Source organism: Spea bombifrons, chromosome 2, assembly GCF_027358695.1.
Source record: "Spea bombifrons isolate aSpeBom1 chromosome 2, aSpeBom1.2.pri, whole genome shotgun sequence".
Taxonomy (NCBI): domain Eukaryota; kingdom Metazoa; phylum Chordata; class Amphibia; order Anura; family Pelobatidae; genus Spea; species Spea bombifrons.
The window spans coordinates 79210363-79233815 of record NC_071088.1 but is presented as its reverse complement, the minus strand read 5'-3'; the positions used below and the strand labels follow the sequence as shown (position 1 = coordinate 79233815).

Genomic DNA, 23453 nt, shown 5'->3' with positions numbered 1-23453 from the left:
ATGGAAATATACAGTATTTCCATAATACTTCCTACTAGTGTGATGGATAGTGAATTGCCTGTGTTTGATCTACATGTAAGAGATTTATCTAATCAATGAACACATTATTAAGACTTTGATTGTACTATTTCTGCTAATACAATGTACATGGTCACATCTTAGAGAAGGAATGTTTATTAGCTTACCCAATCCCCACAAATTGACTTAAGAGAATTAGTTAAAAAAAACTATCCCTTTTTAGTTTATAAAAGGTTTACTTTATGCATAATCTTGGCAAAGTCTTCTCAGTAGAGATGGAAATTTCCTGTCATCTTCAAGCCAACATATGAAGAGGTGCAATATCTCCTAACTCCTTAAACTAAGATTTAATTAGTTACTATTATTAAATCAATAGCCTTTGTTACTAAAAATGGATTTGGGAAACATAAGAGATTATATATAATAATTAATGCAGGGGCAAAGTATTATTGGAAAAATAATTATGTACTAAAAACATTATATAATAACACAGACAGTGGAGGGCTCGTACTTTCTGGCCTGGGGGCAAGTAAAGCGAGTGGTCCCTTGTCCCCTCAGTAGCTAATATACACTAGAACACACACACTTACCATAACAGGCATACATTCACTAAAACATCTTCATCACACATCACTCCCATCATATATCACAACTCTTACTCCCTCATACCTACCACACATAACTCTCATCCCACCGGCCTGGGGGCACAGTAAAGGACAACTTCAATTCTTTGTGTTAAGTACCAATAAATTAAATAAAAATAGCATTACTATTTTTATTCAGTGCTGGGAGTAGGGGCATAGTTTTTCCCGCTAGGTATTGGGTCAATTTCTATTTTGCTATAGTTACATTTAGTTGACAATCTTATACACAGCCGCTTTAATCTTACTTTTACATTCATCGTTCCTGATCTTGATCTGGGTGGTCATTTCTCCCACATAAATTAACCCACAATGACATTTAGGTAAATATTACAGTGTGAGCCCTGCAGGCAGGGAATAATTTCCCACCACCGGTTGCAAAAGAAAATTTATCTGGACAAACCAATGTCAGCCCCTACCAGTTTATCCTTCAATTTAGGGACAACTTAATATGAGAAAAGAATAGGGTTAAGAAAGTCTTTTGGAAGAGAATTACTTTTAAAAACGCCCCAATCTTTATTAAGAATTTCCTGATAAAGAGGTGAATATTTCAAGATAAAGGGGAATTCTATTCTCCTTTTTCTCTGGTTCTCTGTCCATGCAAAATGATGTCTGTATGAGGATTATTTACTGTCATTCTCTATCAAGGAAATCGCTAGTGTAACCACCAAAACAAAGCAATAAGAGCATACCCAGCAAATACTATTTGAAAAACATATATCAAAGGCATAAATATTGGGGATTTGTTCACACTATATGGCCAAATATTTGCTTAGCTAGCCATTACGTCAACTCCTAGATAGAAAAGTGTTGCACATCCTATACAAACTACTCTGCATGTTTTTAGTATTCCAAAGGATATTTGTTGTCCTAATGATGTCAATTTTTTTGTATTGCTGCAGTATATCAACTTTTGTATTGGGATATCACACAGAAGATAATGTTATAAGAAGTTTACAGAGTATTGAACAAAAATGCAAAATTTTTATAATGTATAAAATGTTTTACACTTAAAACAAAAAATTTTTTGTACATCACAAGATTACTCTTGACATGCAGTGCATGTATCCATATTTCAAAATATTCTCTTTGATTCTAAGTAGTTGCAGCAATTATAATCAAATTAGGTTTCTGTTAAACCAGCGTGTGCTACCAGCTATAATGAGAACTTTTTTGAAAGCACGTTTTTGATCCTATAAAAATGAAATACCCTGTTCTAGCCTTTTGCAGCAAATTGAGCTTTGGTGCTATAATTAAGTGACTGCTGTGCACATTATATATGCATTTATATGAACTAAAAAATATATCAAATAAAGGAACTGACATGAAATCTGAGTAAGTGAGAGAGCTCTGTGTTTAACTTGCACATATTTCTGTAGCATCTCTTCCTCCATGCTGTACTGCCTGAAGAGGCGGAGGATCAGGATATGATGTCACACTCTGGCTTCATACAGCATGAGTAAGGGAGGGTACTCTGTAAGGTAGGTTAAACCTAGCGCAGTGAACCTCTTGAAAACAAAATACAAAAATAGTATTTTCAATGAGAGACTCCTTCAAATGACCATTATGTAAAAAACTAAAGTGCAAACTAAAAATGTAACAAATTAACATTAATATTAAAGGATCTATAAGGCATAAACAATCAGACATATGCACATCAGTAGCAGCTACCTGTCTTCCAATGTGCCCCAGGACATGTGTGTTAAAGCTCGGATTAGTCTAGATGTCAATGGAGCCTTTGACCAAGTGGCATGGCCGCACCTCATCAGACTCAGTAAAGTTTCAGTACTTTTGACCCCCTTTCCTTAAGCTCCTTCCGGCCTTCAGTATTTACAACTTTTGCCTATATCCATTAATTAGATCTGTGCAAATATATTGATGGGGGAGCTCTGGAATATTGACTCTTTGGATTTAACATACATCAAACTCCCCTAGCATATATACATGCCTGCGCATACAATATTGTAGACAATACTTATTTTTCAGGAAAATGTTGGATAATGATATAGCACATATACATAAAAGAATATACATATACATAAAAGAAAATATACATAGAGAACCTTATAGTGTAGTATGTTCAGATAAGGAACCCAAATAAATCCCCCTTTTTAAAATACACTCATACTCACTCTTCAAACCTTTTAGAGGTGACTGGTTTAAAAAAATGGCTTTAATAAGACACTGTGTGTCTTATAAAGCTATGGTAAAAATAAATAAAATAAATAATAAAGTGTTGTAAAAACAAGAGTAACTTATCCCACGCCTGGGAAGCTGTCTCCGAATGTACTCCTATAATGTCAGTCTGGGTTTCTCTCTATGTTTGCGACATCCACTTTCACAGATATGCGTATTGGCCCAGTGTTCTCCCCAGATCTATCCCTAAACTCACTTTTACACCTACCCTATTCACAGATTTCAGATGACATAATAGTTAATACACTGCTCATTACCACAATAAAAGTATAGAACCAGATGAGATTAAGACTAGGTTTTAACTGGAAATGGTCTCCCTTCCTTTTTGTTGGATGTGTAACCCTGATTTCCAGGAAGTTCAGGCCCACGCCTCTTGCTGATGGAGATAGATTTACACACCATAAAAATTTTTGCACATCATTTCAGGGGCAGCAAAGAAGATGGTGCTACACCACTGGATACATGTTGATCAGCCAAACCGAATGCTCTCTAAGGCACAATTGGCTCTCTTTTTCTAGTGGATTGACTAGAAACTCCAACAACCAAGGAGAAGAAGACAAAACACTTATTTCAAATTTGGCAGCCCAAATTTAGAGCAAATTAAACCCGCTTTTGAGCCTACTTCTTGGTACTCTATCCAACTGATACAACATAGATCACCTATACCCTAAATCTATGCCTAACCTAACAGTACTACAGACTTCTGGTACTACTAATATTAACTACAATTTTTGCTTTGTAGGAACTGTGTGTGGGGTAGGCGTTTAAGGAAATTCTGTTTTCTTCTGTTCTTGTTTTGTTTTGAGGAAAATTAGAAAATGGGACATGACATATTCATTTGTTCACGGTTATGGTTTACTTATGCAATACTCCAATACAATGTGGATTTTATTTCTGTACACAGTTCTAGTTATTGAAAAGCAGTGCTATAAATATTTAGACACCAATCCCATATATTGCATCGTGTGGTCGGTCTCTTGTGCCTACAACTCACACCCCTTACACATACCTATGTATACCATCCAAGTAGCTATACATTATAATTTTTTGAGATTGTATTACATTGTTCCGTAATGATAACATAATGCCACATTATTATTATAATTAAAATCACAGGAACCAAAAGTGTTAAAAGACCTAAATAAGTAACTTGGGAACAGACTCCCGAGACCTTAACTTCTGTCAGGCCAGATGTGGAGAGCAGTGCAGGAAGCTATAACAAAGTCCACCTAATCAAGAGGGCAAATCCACAAGAGAAGTCGGTGTCATGTTCCAGGGGACAAGGCAGGCAGCAAACGATCGGTATCGGGTCACAGTCCATGGGTCGAGGCAGGCAGTGAGTAGCAGTATCGGAGTCACAATCCTGGGCCTAGCACAGTATTAATCTATCAAAAATAGAAACTGATATTTTTGTTTGAAAAAGCATTGTTTTAACAATGGGGGAGGAATTAAACACACTTGATTTAGAACTAAAGCAAAATGTTAATCATTCATCAGTGAGCTGAGATTTACTTTAAAATTGTTTGCACATAAATTTGAAACAAAACAAAAACAACATTGTCTTTACATTTGGCATTTAGGTGACAGACTTTGGTTGTCTAAATCATTTTGTTGTCCTGAAGAGAAGGGCAGTCTGTTCTAGCATACATAAGCCAATTCTCCCATCTGTCTTGATTAAAAGTGAATGGTTTCCTTCTGATGTCTCGGCAAAAGCTGGTGAGAGTCAGCTGCCCACAAATCCCAGAACAATACTTATATTTAATATTGCATCCCTAAGATGAGAGATTTATTCTTCTTGTTAATGTTGCTTTTTATGGGTTTAAACATTTGGCATTAGCTTTAAGAGACTTTATGAATAGTTATAAGCTGGCAGATGCAAAATTATCACATTTCAATGCTTTTTATTAGGTTTCATTTTCTGACTTAACATTTTGTGGAATTACTTACTTAGTTATGAGAGACACAGCAATTTTTGAACCATATCTCTCCTTCATCTTGTAGAAATGTTTTTTTTTATATAGTAAATCGGCCTAACTGCTTATCTGGCATAGCAATGGTGGAACATGTTGCTTGTTTAACTATCCAACTAGGAGACAACTTTGGTCTTGATTCATTAAAGGGTTTGCGGTTAGACGTAGGAAGGGGCATTTCAGGACCTGAGAGGGGGTATGGTTGAGGCAAGATCACCCCCAGCATACAGAGCCACCTTGCAGTGCCCAGCTTCAGAGCATTGCAGGATGATCATATGGGTACTGCAATAGGGGTTGGTGCTGCAACAGCACAGACCACCACTGATTTTACAGCTCCTTTGGCTGTTCAGGGTCAATCCCCAACCCATGATCCCCATAAAAACTGGGACACTTGGAAGGTATGTGTCCGTACATGTAGTATTTAGGCCATTTGAATACAGTGTGATGCTAGGTTGTAGCCCATTCTTATAGACCCATATTACAAAGGAGCCAGCCAATTCTTATAGACTCAATATGGTATAGACCCAATATGGTAACCTAAAACACACACTTAGTTTGGATGGACACCTCAGCAAATTAGAAACAATTAACACTTTTGTTCAACAAACAAAAGGATTGTAAATGATTGTAGGAAGACATCAGAATGACCTGTCATAGTGGAACTCCTAGCAAAATACCCAAGGGTGGATTAACAATGAGACAAATGGGTCAACTGCCCAATGTGTTTGTCTGCATCAGCCAAAAAAGAGTTCTTGTTGTGCTGGATGATATGGGGGCCCTACTTGGAGTATAGGGCCCCTCTCTGGCAACAAGGATATTAACAGAGGCAAGCTCCATTGTTGGCATCGTTGTTGGTGAGTTTTCGACTTCCTGTTACATTATATGATCAGCCAGTAAGAGCTCCTTTGGTAGTGACATGCTATAGTCAGTAAGAGTGGAAGATGCATGACACTCTTCTTGTAAGGAAAAGGCAAAGATCATGGTTAGTCTGTCAGGATCCTGCAGCAATCAACTTGTAGGCACAGGAAAAGACAGAAGTAGCTTCCATCACAAACGTAAAGATTTATTTTTATACTGACTTATCTGATGGGTAATTGGTTAGCTGACTAACTTTCATGCAGTTTTATGGGAACAAAATTTGCTTTGTCTGTAGCTCTCTTCCTGCCCCCTTGAATATGCTTCCTGTGCATAATACTCTCCACTCCCAGGGTGAATTTTGCTGTCACCGTCTATGGGTTAATAAAAAGTAGCACATTAGTAAAAAAGAAAAGGCAGCAATCATATTGAGCTATATATTTGTGTGTATACATCTATATTTATATATAGTAAATTTGTTGTCACACTGACATTTACATTGTCTTTAAAACTGGCAAAAAATCAACAAAAGGGTCTAGTCTACTAAGGCTTATTGGTCTACCTACGCTATCAGCATACATTCCTTTTCCTCATAATAGCATTTACACTACTACTATTGGTTTAAAATACCGGAGCAAATTCCGCCACTCCATGGATGTGGGTAAATAACATGTATTGCCATATTTCCTCTAAGGGTTTTTCACTACCACTTCAACCTCCTCTACCACATACAACCAGACTAAAAACACATTTTTATTGTATAACTACAATAATATACACAATTTAACTTCACATTTAATACACAAGTGCTCAAACTATAAAGGGTAAATAATTTGGAATTTCCAACAATAAAGTTAAAAAATGCCCTTTTTTTCTCCATAAATTAATTTTATTTCAGCATTTATGTCCCTTTGAGGGTGAACATTTGTTTGCTATTTTAGTTTGGCAGGAGTGTTGCAACTTAATACATTACATATTGTATTTTAGAGGGAAACAAAAGCCTTAACAACGTTTAGCACATCTAAATTAATTTATTAAAACTATCTAAAAGTTTTTTAGGAGAAATATATTTAAATGGACTGTTTAACTTCGAGAAGCTATTGCTAAACTAGTATTACCTAAGCAGTTTCCTGTCCTGCAATTCTCTCTCTCTTCTCCTCACAAAGCCTGCCTGAACACATCATTAACACTTTAAGAGGTTTAATGGGGATGGATAACAGGCAGATCTTGGGAAAAGAAAGTTATTGGCACAAAGCTGACGTCTATGGCTAAAGTGTCATCAAGGTCTAAAGTCAAGGTCATACAAGGTAGGGACCACACCATGATACTATAGCCATCAGAAAGGGGCAAAACAGCAAGATCCATTGTTTATTATAATTTTAAAGCACTGTTATATAGTTGTTTTTTTTTTTTTTGCTTTGTTGAAATAGAAATTATTAAAGATATTTAATGGAATAACATGAATTATATATGTACACACATTTTGACCTCTGTACCAGCCGAACTGTTAGCGGACCCAGTATGCAGATACATAAACATATACATTCATATAATCTGAAAACCTACAGAAAAGGAACAGATTACAATGGCAGAGCCTGCATATTTTCTGGTTTTCTCATTTTTGACTCAACTGCTTAACTTGACCTATTTTTTTCTGCAACTGAAAAAATGTTTTTTTTTAAAAATGTTGATCACTTTTATGTCAATGTCAGTGATCTCTCGTTATGTAATTAAAATCCAGCTTCAGGAAAAAAAAAACAGCATCCCAAATAATCTCATGATTCCCATGACTTCCTTGTGAGGGATAGAGAGATTTTGGATCGGACGTAGCACTGTACATAAACATGAAATATGAAGCTTATTTTAGACATCTGGATAAGATATAAGCAAAAGGAATGCCTTATTCTCGGAATGACTGCTTAGAGATTGTAACATTCTGATATGTTCCAAAAGCTTGGTCTATAGTAATACATTGAGTAGAATGGAAAATACTAATCTTTTTACAGAGTGTGAGAGGACATTCTGGCAATAATTAATAGAAAATAATACTTTGCTGATTTTTTTTTTCCATATTATCGTATTGAGTAGGCCAATTGTCAGCTGCTTGAAAATAAGTTTTGAAACACAGAACACTCAAGGTTTTTATATCTATCTGCAGTTTGCATGCAAAGAATGGTATTTTATCCCCTAAGTGATGATGATTGGATATCCTAGTACTGAAAGTGATGTACTCAAACAGGAAAAGTATGCTCTTCTCTCTTTTGTTTCGCTTAATTGTTAGAGTAGAATTATAATACGGTTTTCTTTCTTTCCAACTCAACCCAAATCATAATGTAATCATCGCTGTGTATGTGACAAACAAAGTGGCACATTTTATTACATTTTATAAAAATGTTTATGTGAAGTAACTATAGGGACGACAGCACGTCAATTGTCATATAACCTACGCAAATTGCAAAACACGCCTTATCTTCAAAAGTAAAAGCCTATAATAAGTTAACATTTAATTTTTTTAGGTTCAATGTGATATGCAATATTATTAATTAAGTTATATTGTTGCATTCCCTGGCCTAATTCTGAATGAGTCCAGGATGTAGCTGTGAAAATGTAAATTTTTTGTTAATTACATACATGGACTCCCTATAACTTTCATTAGACGCTGGATTCAGCATTGAACTCAGCAGTAACCAAGTAGTGAATTCTGCCCTGCTATAATAACTGCCCACTTTCACATGCACATGCTAAATGTAAAGCCAGCCTGATCAGCAAGCGGCAGCATTTAGAAACTGTGTCTGCTTGTATGTGTATTTGCCATGTTATATCTATCTTGTATTGCTAATCTTTGGTTTCTAGTACATTTCTATATCTGATGATTGGTTGAGTGAACAGGGACATTTTCAGGTCCATCCCCTTAAACAAGAGGTCCATAGCATGAAAATATCTGGATGTAAAATGATGGCTACAAATAAATACAAGTGGGACTAGTTGTACACAGGAGATGAACAAACCCCAGTTACAATTAGGAAGAGCGAAAATTGGGCACAGTGTAAGCAGTAGTGAGCGGAACCTAGAGCCCCAGTGCTTCACTTGAAGAGCACGGGTACAGCCCAGCAAGTTCCTAGGCATGGTTTGTCTCTTTATAGTTAAATGCTTTGTTGCATTTGAGGAACCTGTCACAGGTCAATTGAATTATATGACAACAATGGTAATGAATGACGATGCTGTGTTAAATGAACTTGACCACTTAACTAATAAGATAACAGGGTATTTAAAATGTTCTGCAATTTGTTGTATGTTTCAAAAGCAGTGACCCACTTCCAGATAGTTGGGGATGCACACATTGAAAGATAATAAAGTGATTGGTATTCTAGTTTGCCAGCTGGAAATTGAAACATCATTTTTAGCATTACAACCTCTGCATTATTTATTTGTAAAGTTCTTCCGTTTCCCACAGCATACATGAGCAGTTTGCATAATCATGTTTCCTTTTTTTTTTTTTTAATCTTTGAATGGATCATAGTAGCAGATTTTTTTTATGCCAATAACAGTAACACATTGTTAACTATTATAGTAATAGGATAACAAATATCACCACCTTACCATCTGCTCATTTTATTACTAGACATTAAGACAGGTGGGGCCCTGCTATTGCGAGCTTACAATCTATAACAAGATTGTGGGATATAGGCACAAAAATGTATGCTTGACGGTCTCAACATCTTCACTGTGTGTTGTGATGACAGCATAAAAATTGCTAAGTTAGTTCAAGGGAATGTATAGTTAATGTATGGAGATTTCCACTCACTTATGTGACTTAACTGTAAAATGTCTATGTAATTGTCAGAATCCAATGAAGATTTTCTACATAAAAGGATAATTGTTAATAATATTTGAGTGAATATTCATGCTAAAGCCATAATACCATGATGCAAAAAGGGGTAGGTGCCCCAGGGTGACAATCATGCTTGAGCTGCCTGTTAGCAATACTCCAGCACCTCCTTATGCTTCCAGAAGCAGATATGACATAAGAGCTTTGGGTGGTACCGTTGACCCTGGCCAAGGAGCCAAAATTCCTAGTTACAGCTCTGCTCTTTAGTCTCATAAAAATGTGTATGACAACTGCCATAACAGAAAAGCAGAAATCTATTGCACACTGCTGGGTCCAAACTAAATCTGCCGAGTAGTTCAGCCATCAAGCATTATGAGTACAAAAGGACATTGACATCCTTCATCTGCTGTCTGGTGATTTCATTTGCCATGGATTTACACATTGTGTGACCATATCTGATAACCCTCTGTGCTTGCACTGGATTATATAAATTACAAGTAATTACTGAGCTGTCAGGACCTACTTTTGATCTCTGAATGGGCTTTGCCCAACCCTACCGGTTTTCTAACATGGATAACCCTGCCTCATACCTACCCAGCCTGTCTGCACTGCAGCTTCATTCCAGTTCCCACATAGAGAATGAAGATTGAACATACAGTCCTCTGTATTACTGTATACTTTTATATTGTATTTTATATTGTATACTTCCTGTGTATATACATGTGTGTGAATATTTCAGAATTATTACATTTAACACAAATTACATTAAGTTTTCCTCTGTTTGCTTTGTTATAAAATCCCTTAGCAGTAAAAGTAGCTGCATCCTGCTCAATCCGATACCAGATGACATATTTGTGAATAAATATTTAAGTCTTTGTTAAGCCTTTGTTGCCTTTAAACATTATTATCTGATGTATGCTTATACAGTATTAATTGTGATATCCTCTTAAGCTACAGAATATCATTAAAAAAAATATTTTAAGAACATTTTGTTATGCTAATATTTGGAACGCAGACAAATAAAAAATGCACACTATTGCTTCAAGAAGAACTTTTCCCCCTGAATAATTCAAAAGATAACATTATTGAGAACATAATCAAAGGTATTGAATAAAGCAGGGCAGGGGACAGTTGTGCTTCTGGAGTCACACTGAAAAGAATTAACTGAATATTCCACTTGACTGTTTTTCAACTGATTTGCATGGCAATAATGCCGTGTTAGTTGCTAATAGAATATTCATGATCAGAAGACGCTTTGGCAGATATTTAGCCAAGTACAAAAGATTTTTTTTTGGCAAATGCTTGCTGCTCATTTTCTTTATAACTTCTTGCGTGATACAGCTTTATTATATAACAATTCAACATTTAATGTAAACCTCATTTTATAAATGTGTATGTCTACATGTATTGAAATTAACATTTTTAGTAAGCTGCTTTGGTGGTTTATAATTTTTATTTTCTTCAATTTATGTTTACTGACTGAAGAAAATGCAACACACAGGACTGAGACAGGGCTCTACCAAGAACTTTTATATTACTTTGTGACCTATTGATACCTTTTTGTGTATTTGGTTAAGTATTTACTAGAAGAATGATGCATTTTAGTTACACAATTTAGTGAGAGTATTGTGTGACTAGGATTGAAGACACCTGGAGACATCTTTTGGTGCCCCCTCAGGTTTTGTCCCCAAGCAGCTTTTCTGTGTTGTTTTGGGTCCAAACAGGTCATCAGTGATACCTTTGCCTCCCAAACAGCATTACACTCAATGTGTCAGTGACATCAGTCACTCTGACTTTAAAGAAGCAATTGAGCGAGAGAGGAAAAGCTGTAGCTAACTTTTTTTTCCCCTAGGCAAGAACAGAAAATTGTGCCCCCCACTATATCTGTACAGAGGTTATTTTTATTTTCCATTTTGGCTGTAGTTTTGTTGAATAGACCATGGCACGGTGTAATGTGTCATCTGTTGTAGTTCATCTGAGGTTCTATTTACCGAATTTTTAGACGTGCGAAGGAACAAATCTGCAAAACCATAGAATTCAAAGAGGGTGTAATTTCTTTTTCACACGACTGTACCCGTAAAACTGTGAATACATGTTTTTTTTTTATTAATTATAAAAAAATAATGTCATATATGTTGTCCCCCCAAAAAAACATATAGTTTGTGAGAGTACACTAAATGAGACAGGGAGAAATAGCGGTTGAAGAAAGACATAGCAAAAACACAAAAAAACACTATGGTACTATAGTGTAAAAATAGCCCTGGTTCTTAAGAGGTTAAGAAAGCAAGTCTTCCCAAAAACCCTAGATAACTAAAAGGCATAAGGATTATGCCTCTATTCCACCCTATATGTGGTGTGGTACGGACATAATAAAAAAATCCCTTTAAGGTATGAACTCCAACTGTAATCCTCACTGCTACACACTGAAGCATTGGATTTTGACTGTGATTGTATTCTAAGCACATGAGACCTCTAATTGACCTTGACTCATGTATTTGTATCATCACTTCAACTATTGTACTGTATGTAGGTCTTCTTAGAGACAGAGCTATGCTACTTGCAGCTGGTGCCGAATGCTGTGGAAAAGTTATTGACACAAAAACATGTTCCCTATAAAACAGTGCATGTTCTACAGCCTGATCATACTCTCATGCGAAGCTCTGCGTGATCACATGATCAAGACACAATTTACTCATTTTCTTTGTCCAAGCACTATTTGCCCTGAGAGCTATTGGGGGAAATGTATTTGTATTTACTAGTATCTCTGTCTACATTTCAGAACCAAGTTTTTAGTTGAGTTGAACTAATATTTCAGACCAACATCCAAGAGCAGTTAAATAAGCCTGTTCTATGTACATTAACGCATACGTTAGATTCTTGGCCAGGGAAGAATTTAGTTAACTTGACCCCTCACCCCCAACATTTGTAAAACTGACTCTTGGGAGAGTAATATAAGTAAGTATATGCTACAACATTCCACTAGGCATTTTTGTTGTCTTCAGTCCTGTTTGCTAGATGCTAAATAGGACTCACAGAAGTTCCCAAATACATATCCTGTAGTGCATGCATTGAAATAGAAGTCTTGTTTCATGTTTCAGAATGCAATGTGTACTTGAATATCAGGGTCACCTAAAGTTTACCAGTGCCATGAATGATTGAAATGATTATAGTGGTAGAGAAGACACCAATGCAGTGTAATCACCAAACAACAAAGTAATTTGTCCAGTTTAATCAAGTACCAGGCCAGCGCTGTGTGCAGAACACTGAAGAGAAAAGCACTGTGATTACCTAGAATAAATGGTGCTTTATGTTATTCTCATAATGAGGGATTCCATGTTTTAGTCATATTTATATGTAATTATGGATTGATCACTTTTAAACAGACGTAGAGAGCCATACCGTATTTGCTTGACTATAAAACGACCCTGATTATAAGATGACCCCCCTAAAATTTGAATATTAATTTAGGAAACAAAGAAAAAGCCTGAATATAAGACTACCCTATAGGAAAAAAGTTTTACTAGTAAATATTAATTTACATGTCAACTATTTTGTCATATTTAATGAAAACTATGATTGAGAAAGATTAATTGTTAATTGTTTTTATTTCCTTTTATTTGACAACCTGCCCCCCCCCCTCAATTATGCACATCTGACCCGAGTTATGCACATCTGCCCCCAGGCTTGCCACCCTTCCCACTCTGCCCCCAGATATGCTTTATACCCCCTAAATGTCACTCTGCCCCTCCCCCCCTCGGACTTATCAGTGCATCCCCAGACTTGCCCCCGTGCTCCAGACCAGTTTTTTAGTGGGGACAGCCGGTGGACGTCTTGGCGATATGCGTAGACAACCTCTGCTGCTGCCCGGCACTTCAGCCGGGGCTTCTTTGACGGAGGGCTGTAAGGTCATGTCACACCGTGCTGGGCAGGAGCGGAGGTTGTTTGCACGTATTGCGCAGGTGTCCACTGGCTGACAGGAGGATCCAGGTCCCCTGCAGCGCTGCAGTGGATCTGGATCTTAGTCTTAGTCTTAGCATTTGGTTTTTATTCGAGCAAATATGGTATCAAACATTTATTTGATTTATTGTTGTTAATTGGACACTTTCATTGTAATACAACCAAATGATAACTGGATATATCTATTTTACACACCCTTCATTTGAAAATAATAGGTTTTAAGCAATTTATGTAAAGAGGTGTTTGTAAAGACTGACCAGATGGCTCATCTACTTGGGGATTCTTATTGAAAATGCTATATATATATACTGCAAAATCTCTCCTTTCCTGCATAATACACTTTTTATAAGTGCCCTTGGTTAAATGAGCCATTTGATCAGTAGTATCCTTATTTATTTATTCTTTGCGTCAGTGAAATGTGCAAGAAACATAACATCTTTGTATGTGAAATGGTGCAATCAAAAGTTGTTCTGGGACTAATTTTCTTGTTTAGTTACCGTTTTAGTCTTCTTTTGTATATTGCAATTTAGTTTTGTTTGTCTTGGCTTATAAAAATGTATTTTTCCAAACCATTTCTATTCATTCTGAGATATAATTCTAGATTTCAAAATATGCTAGCACCCACACAACATTTTGCTAAAGGCCATGACAACTATCAAAATACGTACGTTACCATGCATGTCTGAAAATAGAAGCAGCTCATCATCTACTGCTTATTTTACCAAGCATTTAAATAACAAAAATATGAAGAACAATCCTATGAAACATTTTCTACACAATCTATTCCCAATAATATAAATTATAATCTAGGACCTGTAACATACCTTATGAATTAATAGGAAACTGTATTTGTCTTCGGAGTTCTGAGATTATTTTAACTGTTTTATAACAAACATGTCCATTTTAATTTACATTTTTGTAAAACTGTCTTACCTTTTTAACTATAAAATTGTGCCACATCAACTAAATACTTCTTGTTTCATTTTGTACCCTTAGGCTTTATTGGATCAGTTTAGATGTGTTTTTTAGAGTTGTATACATTTTCAGTAGCCTACCTACAATAGGTATGAATACATTAGAAAAGGTCATGTAAAATTTAGTCTAAGCAAGTGGTAGGGACTGGCTGGACATATCGATGCCATAAGAAAGAGATTGCGTATTCCATTTATAAAATTGGTAAGTTACGGTTTGTATGTGTACCTGTAAGCTTTCTTGGACTGATGGCCTGGAGGTCCCCTCTGCTCCTTATGAGAGAGTCCAAATGCAAATCAGTAAGTTCCCTGCTCTGTTTGTATGTTATTGTAGTGCTGCGGTAAAATGTGTTCCTTTAATATGCTTTGTAATCTGTAGACAGTTTAGCCTTTGGTAAATAATACCCTTCTGGTAAAATATTTTTCTCATGAGAAGTTATTTTATGAAAATATTCTCAGCATTTCGACCATAGATGATTCTGCGGGACCATCTCTATCAGTAAGACCTTACTCTGTTTCATTGATGGCTTCCCTTTTTGCTATGCAGATCAATTAATGCCAAATGAGTTGGTATTATTACTCAAAATTGTTATTTACCTGGGAATAGGAAAGTTTTTGATGGTTATATTACATTATTCACTATTTGCATTCCTTGACAACAACATTAAAGCTTCGATGATTATAAACCACTTATGTGCTGCTAGCTTTGTGATTTTGAAGCTTGAAAAAAAAAAAACCCGATACTTGTATAATGTAAATTCATATTTCTAACCGCAAAACTGGTGTACTTTCTATTTAATGTTGTAGCTGGTAGTAAACTTTGATTGGTTTCACTTAGATTTTCTCATAAGTCGAAAATGATACAGAATTAAAGACCAGATTTGGTATCTAGCTGTTTTCTCAACTTCCCAAGGCCACAAAAAATATCACTTATAATAAGGTAGAAGTGAGGACACGGCACAAAATGAATTTTACAGGGATTTTGTTCTGCGGCACGAATTAAAGTATAAATTCCAGCTGTGACATCTTTAGAGAGCAAGAATCGCAGCAACTAACAATAAACCGCAGTACCCTGACATATGTAGGTCTGTGTGGTTAATATTCTTTGTGCAACAGAGACTTCCTATGGTGCACTAAGACTGAGAATAGTAACTTGAACATCTTTTATAAAATATAGATTGCAAGGTGGCTTTTTCAAATTTCAAGAGCCCTTATGTGAAAAACTACTGTTACAGATTTCAAAAGCTGTTCTTTAGGTTAGATTTTCTGGTTGTTTATTAATCGTGCTTTTCAAATATATGGATCAATTAATCACGATGTGCTTGTTTAATGTAAAGATTAACTCCATGCCCACGTGTGTGTGTGTGGGTGTGTTGGATGTGAGTATTACATTGTATGATGAATTTTAATGTAGTGTTTGCTTTGTACATCAAATGTGTCCTTGTAGGATGCAAGTTCTAATACACAAAGCCCCTTTAGGGATCTATAATCAGCAGTAAACCATGGCATCAGGAAGAACAGATGATATCATTTAATAACGTGGGGAATTCCAGGACAGTGCTGAATTTTAGAATAATGCAGGTAAATGTGATCATGGGTAAACTAGGCAAGCAAGAGTATTCTTGTTCACTTTACTTGATTAGCACAGCATATGCATTGATTGGCTTGCACTTTATATCCCCTCTCTCTCTCTCTCTCTGCCCTTTATGCAACTTTTAAGGACACTACATTTTAGCTAAATGAAATCTTTGCTAATGTATACCACTTTATTAAGAGATTACAAGCATCCTCCCTTGACAATATGTTTACATCCAGTAAAAGGCAGTGGTTACTGGTATAACATCCTTCTGTATCCCTGGAGATTGTGCAATTTTACAACATTAGGTGATAACATTTTAAACCAAGAGTACTCCCTGAATCTGCTCTTTTAAAACTAAATGCTGTAGGTAGCAGAATTACGAGGTCTACTAATTACTATCTTGTGCTATGCACAGATGGTAGGAGTATGTGTTCACACAATTAAAATGTGCTCGCCCCTACATGGTGGACTAAATATATCAAAGACTCATTAATGTCATATACAAAATCTGTAATAATTATTAAGATGTTAAAGCCAGTCTTCAATATTTTTTAATCCTAAATTAATGTTAAGATTCTATATAAAATTAGTGTGGGTCCATAAATTGTTTCCACCAAGCAACAAGATGAAGTGCCAAAAGAAGTATACTCTATGACCAAAAGTATGTGGACCCCCTCGTAATTATTAAGTTTAGGTGTTTCAGCCACAACCATTGCTAACAGATGTATAAAATGAAGCAAATGTGCATGCCATCTCCATAGACAAACATTGGCAATAGAATGGGTCATACTGAAGAGCTCAGTGACTTTAAATGTGGCATTTGGATGCCACTTTTTCCGAAAGTCAGTTCCTGAAATTTCGACCCTGCTAGATCTGCCCTAGTCCACTGCAAGTGGAGTGGCGTAAAGCACAGTGCCATTGGACTCTGGAGCTGTGAGAGCATCCTCAAGAATGATGAATCACACTCCACCTAGTTTGGTGGATTAGGGATAACGGTCTGGGGTTGTTTCTCAGTGTTTGTATTGCAAGCCAGGCCTTTGGTCCAACATCAGAAGCTGACCTCACAAATGCTGTTTGGGCTGAATGGACACAAATGCCAACAGATGCACTACAAAATATTGTGAAAGGCCTTCCCATAAGAGTGGAGGCTGTTATAGGGCAGTGCCTTTTTTCCATGGTTTTGGAATGGGATATCCAACACACTCATGTAGTTGTGATAGCCACATATATTGTGTTTTACAAAAGTATTTTACTATAAAACAGCTCAAATGTAGTTATTCTCTTGACAAAAATGCTTAAAGGTTTATCCTTTTGTGTCCCTGGCCCAACATTATTTATTCAATTGCAGCTTCCTAAAGTGAAATCGCCATGAAGTTTAAAATACTAAGGCTACATTCTAAATAACTTGTCTTCCTAATAATGTACAAGCACTGAACTGAATTACGGCTATTTATCTGACCTAGGACTGGTCTAGTTTTAAAAACAATTACATTTTAACATTGTGACATTTAACAGTTTGTCTCTTCCTGGATAATGTCTTTGAGCAGCAGAGATCTGAATGCTTTGTGGTTAGACACTCATAAGTCATTTGGTGACATTAAGTATCAAGAGAATAGGTCAAATGGTTTATCAGTTTTACCACTGCGCCCTGAAAATTCTTCCTTTTAGTCTGCATCTTGATTACTTCCACTGCTGAAAAGTTTTACCGTGGTATTTTTTTTATATAATTGAAAGGTAATAGCTTGATAAACACATACTTGAAGAGTATTAAACACATTCAAAACATGCTCTTCCATACATGTTTAATATTTTGAATATTGTTTTTCTGAACACAAGAAATTAAACTTAGTAATGCTAAGTGATCAAAGCATTTATCTCATGATTAATTCTTAAATAGATATATTTTTGTGCAAGTTCTATCGGCTGGGAGATCCATTAAGTGTTTTTTCACATCTTGGCAGAAGCTTGAGTCCATGAATATTTCATACTATGATAGTAAATATGTTAAATATGCTCTTTTTAGTTATTTCTGATCCTTGCACTTGGTTTTCCCTGGTGGGTTCTAGTTAAATATCTGAGATGTCCCTAGTTTTAGATACTTCCTACCTGGCCTTGTTTACCATAAACAAGCTTGAGGAGCATTGCCTTCAAAGCATTGTAAGATCTTGTAAAACTATTAGAGCCATTTCACTGCAGATGCCCATACCATCAAAACAAAAAAAAGTAAGGAATACAATCAATGCTGGAGTGACTATGAGACAAACTTGCAAATTGGAGTTGATAAATGGCAGCTAAAGTGACTCCCATGAAACATGGCAAACCCAAACAAGCACAATTTGCCATTACTGACATGTAAATGTATTGCCTTATAAAACATAAAGACAAATGCTTCATTTACAGGGCCGGCCCGACAATGGAGCCAAGTGGGGCAACCGCTCCAGGCGGCACTTTTGAAGGGGCGGCACTTCGCGAAAGAGAGGGGCGCCGAGTGGTTTTCGCTTACCAAGCTGTCGGTACCTGCTCGGCGCCCCTCTCTCTCTCCTCTGCGGCGAGTCTCCCTGTTCGGTCTCGGTGCCGGCTTGTAATGCTGAGTGCCGGAAGATTACCGGCGCTCAGCATTACATGCCGACACCGAGACCGAACAGGGAGACTCGCCGCAGGACTGCTGAAAGGTAAGTACAAGAGGGCGGGGGGGGTGGCAGGGACGATAAGGGAAGGGGGGGGCGGCATTTTAAAATTCGCCCCAGGCGGCATTTTGCCTTGGGCCGGCCCTGTTCATTTATATTGTCTCTTATTTTACATTAATGAAAAAAACCTTGGCAATATTCTAGTCATTTGCATGAAAATGCAACCTGAAAAGTAGAAGCATAGAATCTCATAATTAACATTCTGCAGAGCAAGGATGCGTTAATAGAAAAGAACCGTAATGTTAAAAAAAAAAGACCAAGTATCTTTAGAACACATTTTTAGGTTGTTATAATAAATAAGTATAGTTATGCTAATGACTGTAATGTTGCAGTTCTCCCTTTAAGTGTAACAGTAAGTCATGACTATCACAACTACCTGCTAATAGAATTTTTATAACCATGGAATTTATAAACGAAACACAAAACAAATCCGTGGAAAACTACAATAAATGAAAGCTTCAAAAAAGCATAGATTCTTATATTAATATATTAACATAATCAATAAAATGAAACTAAACAAACTAGCCATGAGACCAAACAAGGGTAGAATCGGCTATTCTCAGCAGGTTTATTTGGTATTTTGCCACATGTATTCACTATAAATACAGAAGGAAATTACTCTATGAAAGTCAACGTGGCTGTCCCTGTTAATAAATATATTTGCACATGTTTCCCTGACAAGGATATAAAGCTGTTCTTTTTTTGTACAAAATTTTTTGGAAGTTGGGCTATAATTGTGTTCTTTTCTGAAATAATTAGAAACTTGACATTGTCTATTCCATTGAATGAATTGCATGGTTACCTGGCTGGCATTGAACATTTCTGTTTCATTTTGATAAGTATTTGAGAACCCATCCATTTAAAAGAAGAAGTCCTCTTTGAGAATTCATACAGTCACTTACCTATTTTTTTGTATTTAATGTCCTTATTCAAGACTGTGAATACTTCTGTTTTGTTTGAAAATGCAAAAAAAAAAAATAATAATGTGACCTTTTTATATTCTCAGGACAATGAAACATATAATTTTTTTGTCCCTCTTTACATATTTGATAAGGTCATCATGAACCAAAATATTATGTTTGCATGAGCTACCTGGTATCTATACTTGAATCTGTGTTTCACAGACATATTAATAAATATATAATTATATCGTTTTATCTTTATTATTTTATTTTGCTCTAGGTGTGGTTGTGTGGTGGAAGCATGGAGGTCCTCCCGTGTTCAAGAGTTGCTCACATAGAACGCAAACGAAAACCGTACAATAATAATATTGATTTTTACACTAAGAGAAATGCATTGCGAGTAGCTGAGGTTTGGATGGATGATTACAAATCTCATGTTTATATTGCTTGGAATTTACCATTAGAGGTACAGTATATGGCATTCTATTTCAATTCACATGTATTCTGTTTTCTGGACTTCATTCACTAAAAAAAGAACAACATACCATTTTAAATAAAAATATTTCTAGGTTGAACTTGTTTCTATAAATCAAAAAAAAAACCTCCGTCTTTGTTGAGATTTTAGCAACCATTGTGTCTAAGCATGTTTTAATCAATGTTGCCAAGTTGCTGTTATTAAATAGTGAGCTTTAGGTGTGAAAATATATTTTCCTCCATGTCACTGGAATACAGTAATTAAAAGCTGAATTAAATTAATATTTTATGTTTTAAGTTTTTTATATTTAGTTTTGCCCTGAAAGTTGTTTTCACTTGCACCAGTAAGAATTATACTTATACTTGCTTATATTTGTCTTGTAAATCTTGTAAAACATTAACTCTACTATGTGGCAGTGACTGACTTCAGAAAACAAGTATGCAAACCTTATTTACATGAAAACTGTTATCTTAAGTATTTGAATATTACATACCATGCCACAGATCACATCTTGCGGCCTGTTTTTCCTGTGCAACAGTTAGGGTTTCCACCTTTTCCTCCAAAAAATACCGGACATATTCAACAAATTCCGTTTCCTGCCCTTTCGGAAATGGGGCAATTTTTTTTTATTCAGAAATGAAATGTGTTATCCCTCAGTCCTGTATGTGCACCATGTACTCTCCATTTGCTTTGTGTCTCCTCCCTCCCCTCCTGCTCACCTACCTTTTCCAGCCGTTTTCTGGTCTCCTCTGATCTCCCTCTGCAGAAGTGAAGACTATGCTGACAGGAGAAGTGGGAATAGCGAGTAAGCAGGGGAGGAGGGGGTCAGTATGTGAGATGAGATGTGCTGTAGAGAAGAAAACAGGAGAAAGGGGAGGTGGTGTAGTGCACTTAGTGCCTGCAATAGAAGCTGCCCTAAATATAATATAACCCTTGCTTGTCTATGGAGGTAAATTCTGACAGGCACTGAAATCATAAATTGTCTTTTGCATATTAATTATGCGTCCCCTGTGATTTTTACTTTTATTAAATGTAATAAAATAAAGTTCTATTACTGTAAGCAAGACTTACTTTACTGAGGGGTGGTGGATACGTGAAACAGCGTCCCAGCAAAAGAAGCTTGAGGTCCACAGAACCCCTTGAAATGTGTACTTTTATTTAATTAACTAAAGGCTTTGCTGTATTTGCCAATACTTAATAAGCAGCACCAGTTATGTGTATTTGACCCACTTTGAACTTTAACCACATTTTGTGGGAATGCTGCCAAAAATGCTAATCACAGCTTGTTTAAGCCTGTCTTACTGCCCATCTTGGCAACGTCCCAGAAAACGTGTGAAATGTGCATTTTACCCTTCTAACAGTACAGGAGCTAACATTATTGATAAATGGCAGTGTGAGTGGACACTGCTAGTGCCCATACTCTCAAAGGAAAGAAAGTGCAGGAATTAATCTAATGTATGGCAAGAAAGACCATTGTTCACTGAAACACTTAAGATGACAACTGTACAAACTTTACTACCATTTTAACTTTTGGTTCGTAAAATGTAATGTTTCTGACAGATATTCTCCTCTCTCCCCTCCTCCATTCTCTCCTCTCTCTCCTTCTCATCTCTCTCCTCTCTCTCTCTCTTATATACTGTATATATACTTTTTGTTGTAGAAGGTTTTGCTATATGAAAAGTACCAACATATTCTGGAGGATGAGGACTTCATTTTATAATTATAGATATTTACATTCTTATGGCTCCTTTTTTGTTTTTTTTTAGAATCCAGGAATCGACATTGGTGATATATCAGAAAGAATAGCTTTAAGAAAAAGCTTGAAGTGCAAGAACTTCCAGTGGTACTTAGACAATGTTTATCCAGAAATGAGACGATACAATAACACCATTGCATACGGAGAGGTGATTAATTGTGTAAAAATGTAGTATAAGTAAAGTCAATGAATACTCAAGAAAGCAAAGGCTCAAAGCCCTTGCAAAACCTGTTTAAAGCACTTATAATTTTGACCAAGAGTCTCCAGATGAAGTGCTGCTTCCCTGCAACTCTGGATTATTTATGATGTTTGATCATGCCCACTCCCAACCCTACATGGGCCTGTCCACTGGCTAGCCCTACCGTTCAATGAATCAACACCCCCAGAAGAGGGAGAGCTCTGAATAGCTACTAGCTAATGTGCCGTAACATAAGCAATAGACGTTGCCCAGTGTGCGAGCATTACAGAGGTAAGCTTCCATTGAGGTAAGAGGCAAGCTGCGGAAGTGGTTCCAGTGGTCACCCAGGCCCCCTATAGTGGTGGACCCAGTTGCTGTTGAGCCACCTGCAACTGTGGTTGTTGGAGGCTCAAGGGACAGCTGCTATGCACCCCCTAAAAACAACTGGGCACTTTTGCCACAAAATACAATAAAGACATCCCTCATCAACAGGGTAAATTGTCAATGTTATTCTTGTGTTTTTTTTTCTTTTCAAAGCAATTGTGATATTAAAATACATCAAGCAACAATCTTCAAAGTTATGCACCAAGGTCATAAATGGTCATTACATATTTTTAGATCTAAGCAAAAATTGCAAGAGAGTTTTTACAAACAGAGGATTCATGTTGCAAGTTGGAGACATAAATAGTGCAATAAATGCCCAATTATATGATGTTAGTAAGGAATGCAATATATTGTCTCTGTTCAAAGACAACAGATTCATATATGTTGTAAAGTGCAATCAAAGACAGTATCAATACAGAGCACAAAATCTATTATTAATGCTTTTGGTTAGCAAGGAAACTTTACATGAAAATAGCTATGCTAAGTACAACCCGTGGTCCTCCTTTCTGTTCACTGTTCAAGTGCTCCTACCTTATAGGAGCCAACTGTGCCCATACCATACTGTGTCAGATGCTCACTGCATTTTGTATACAGTTTACTCCTGTAAGGAGAAAAACTGGCTGAACTGTGAACTGAAAGGTGAATGTTAGCATTAAAGGGGATTTATCTTCATCTCTTAAAAGTGCAAAACATTTTTACCCCTTTGTGACCAAATGTACGTACCAGTACGTCCTTAAAAGCTGTGCCTAAATACCCATTAGGACCTTCCGATATGTCCTGACTATTTTGCAGCAACATGAAGCTAGGCTAGGGGTTGCCAGTAGGTTACTCACATTTCTGCTATTTCTGAACAACTCCTATGATGTTCACGAAGGGTTTCCCTGGATTAGGGTGGCTAAGGACCATGGCACCTGTAATTTGCCACAGCTGGCAAGCTAGCCACTTTGTACTCCTTTTATGGACACATTTAGCACTTCAATGTAAGTAGTGCTGTTATAAGCTGGCTGGTAAGTTGATTTGTAAATTATCATGGAGATATACAGAATGTGATTTGA

General features: G+C 36.4%; 1 protein-coding gene across 1 annotated transcript in view; it reads left to right on the top strand.

The window, feature by feature from the left end:
• The window catches only part of GALNT17 (polypeptide N-acetylgalactosaminyltransferase 17), a 147481-nt gene that overhangs the window by 117586 nt on the left and 6442 nt on the right, over positions 1–23453 (top strand). Inside the window, exons 8-9 of the mRNA XM_053454914.1 lie at positions 19886–20071; positions 21847–21984. Of these exons, the coding sequence (XP_053310889.1) occupies positions 19886–20071; positions 21847–21984 (324 nt within the window). The remainder of the gene's footprint in view (positions 1–19885; positions 20072–21846; positions 21985–23453) is intronic.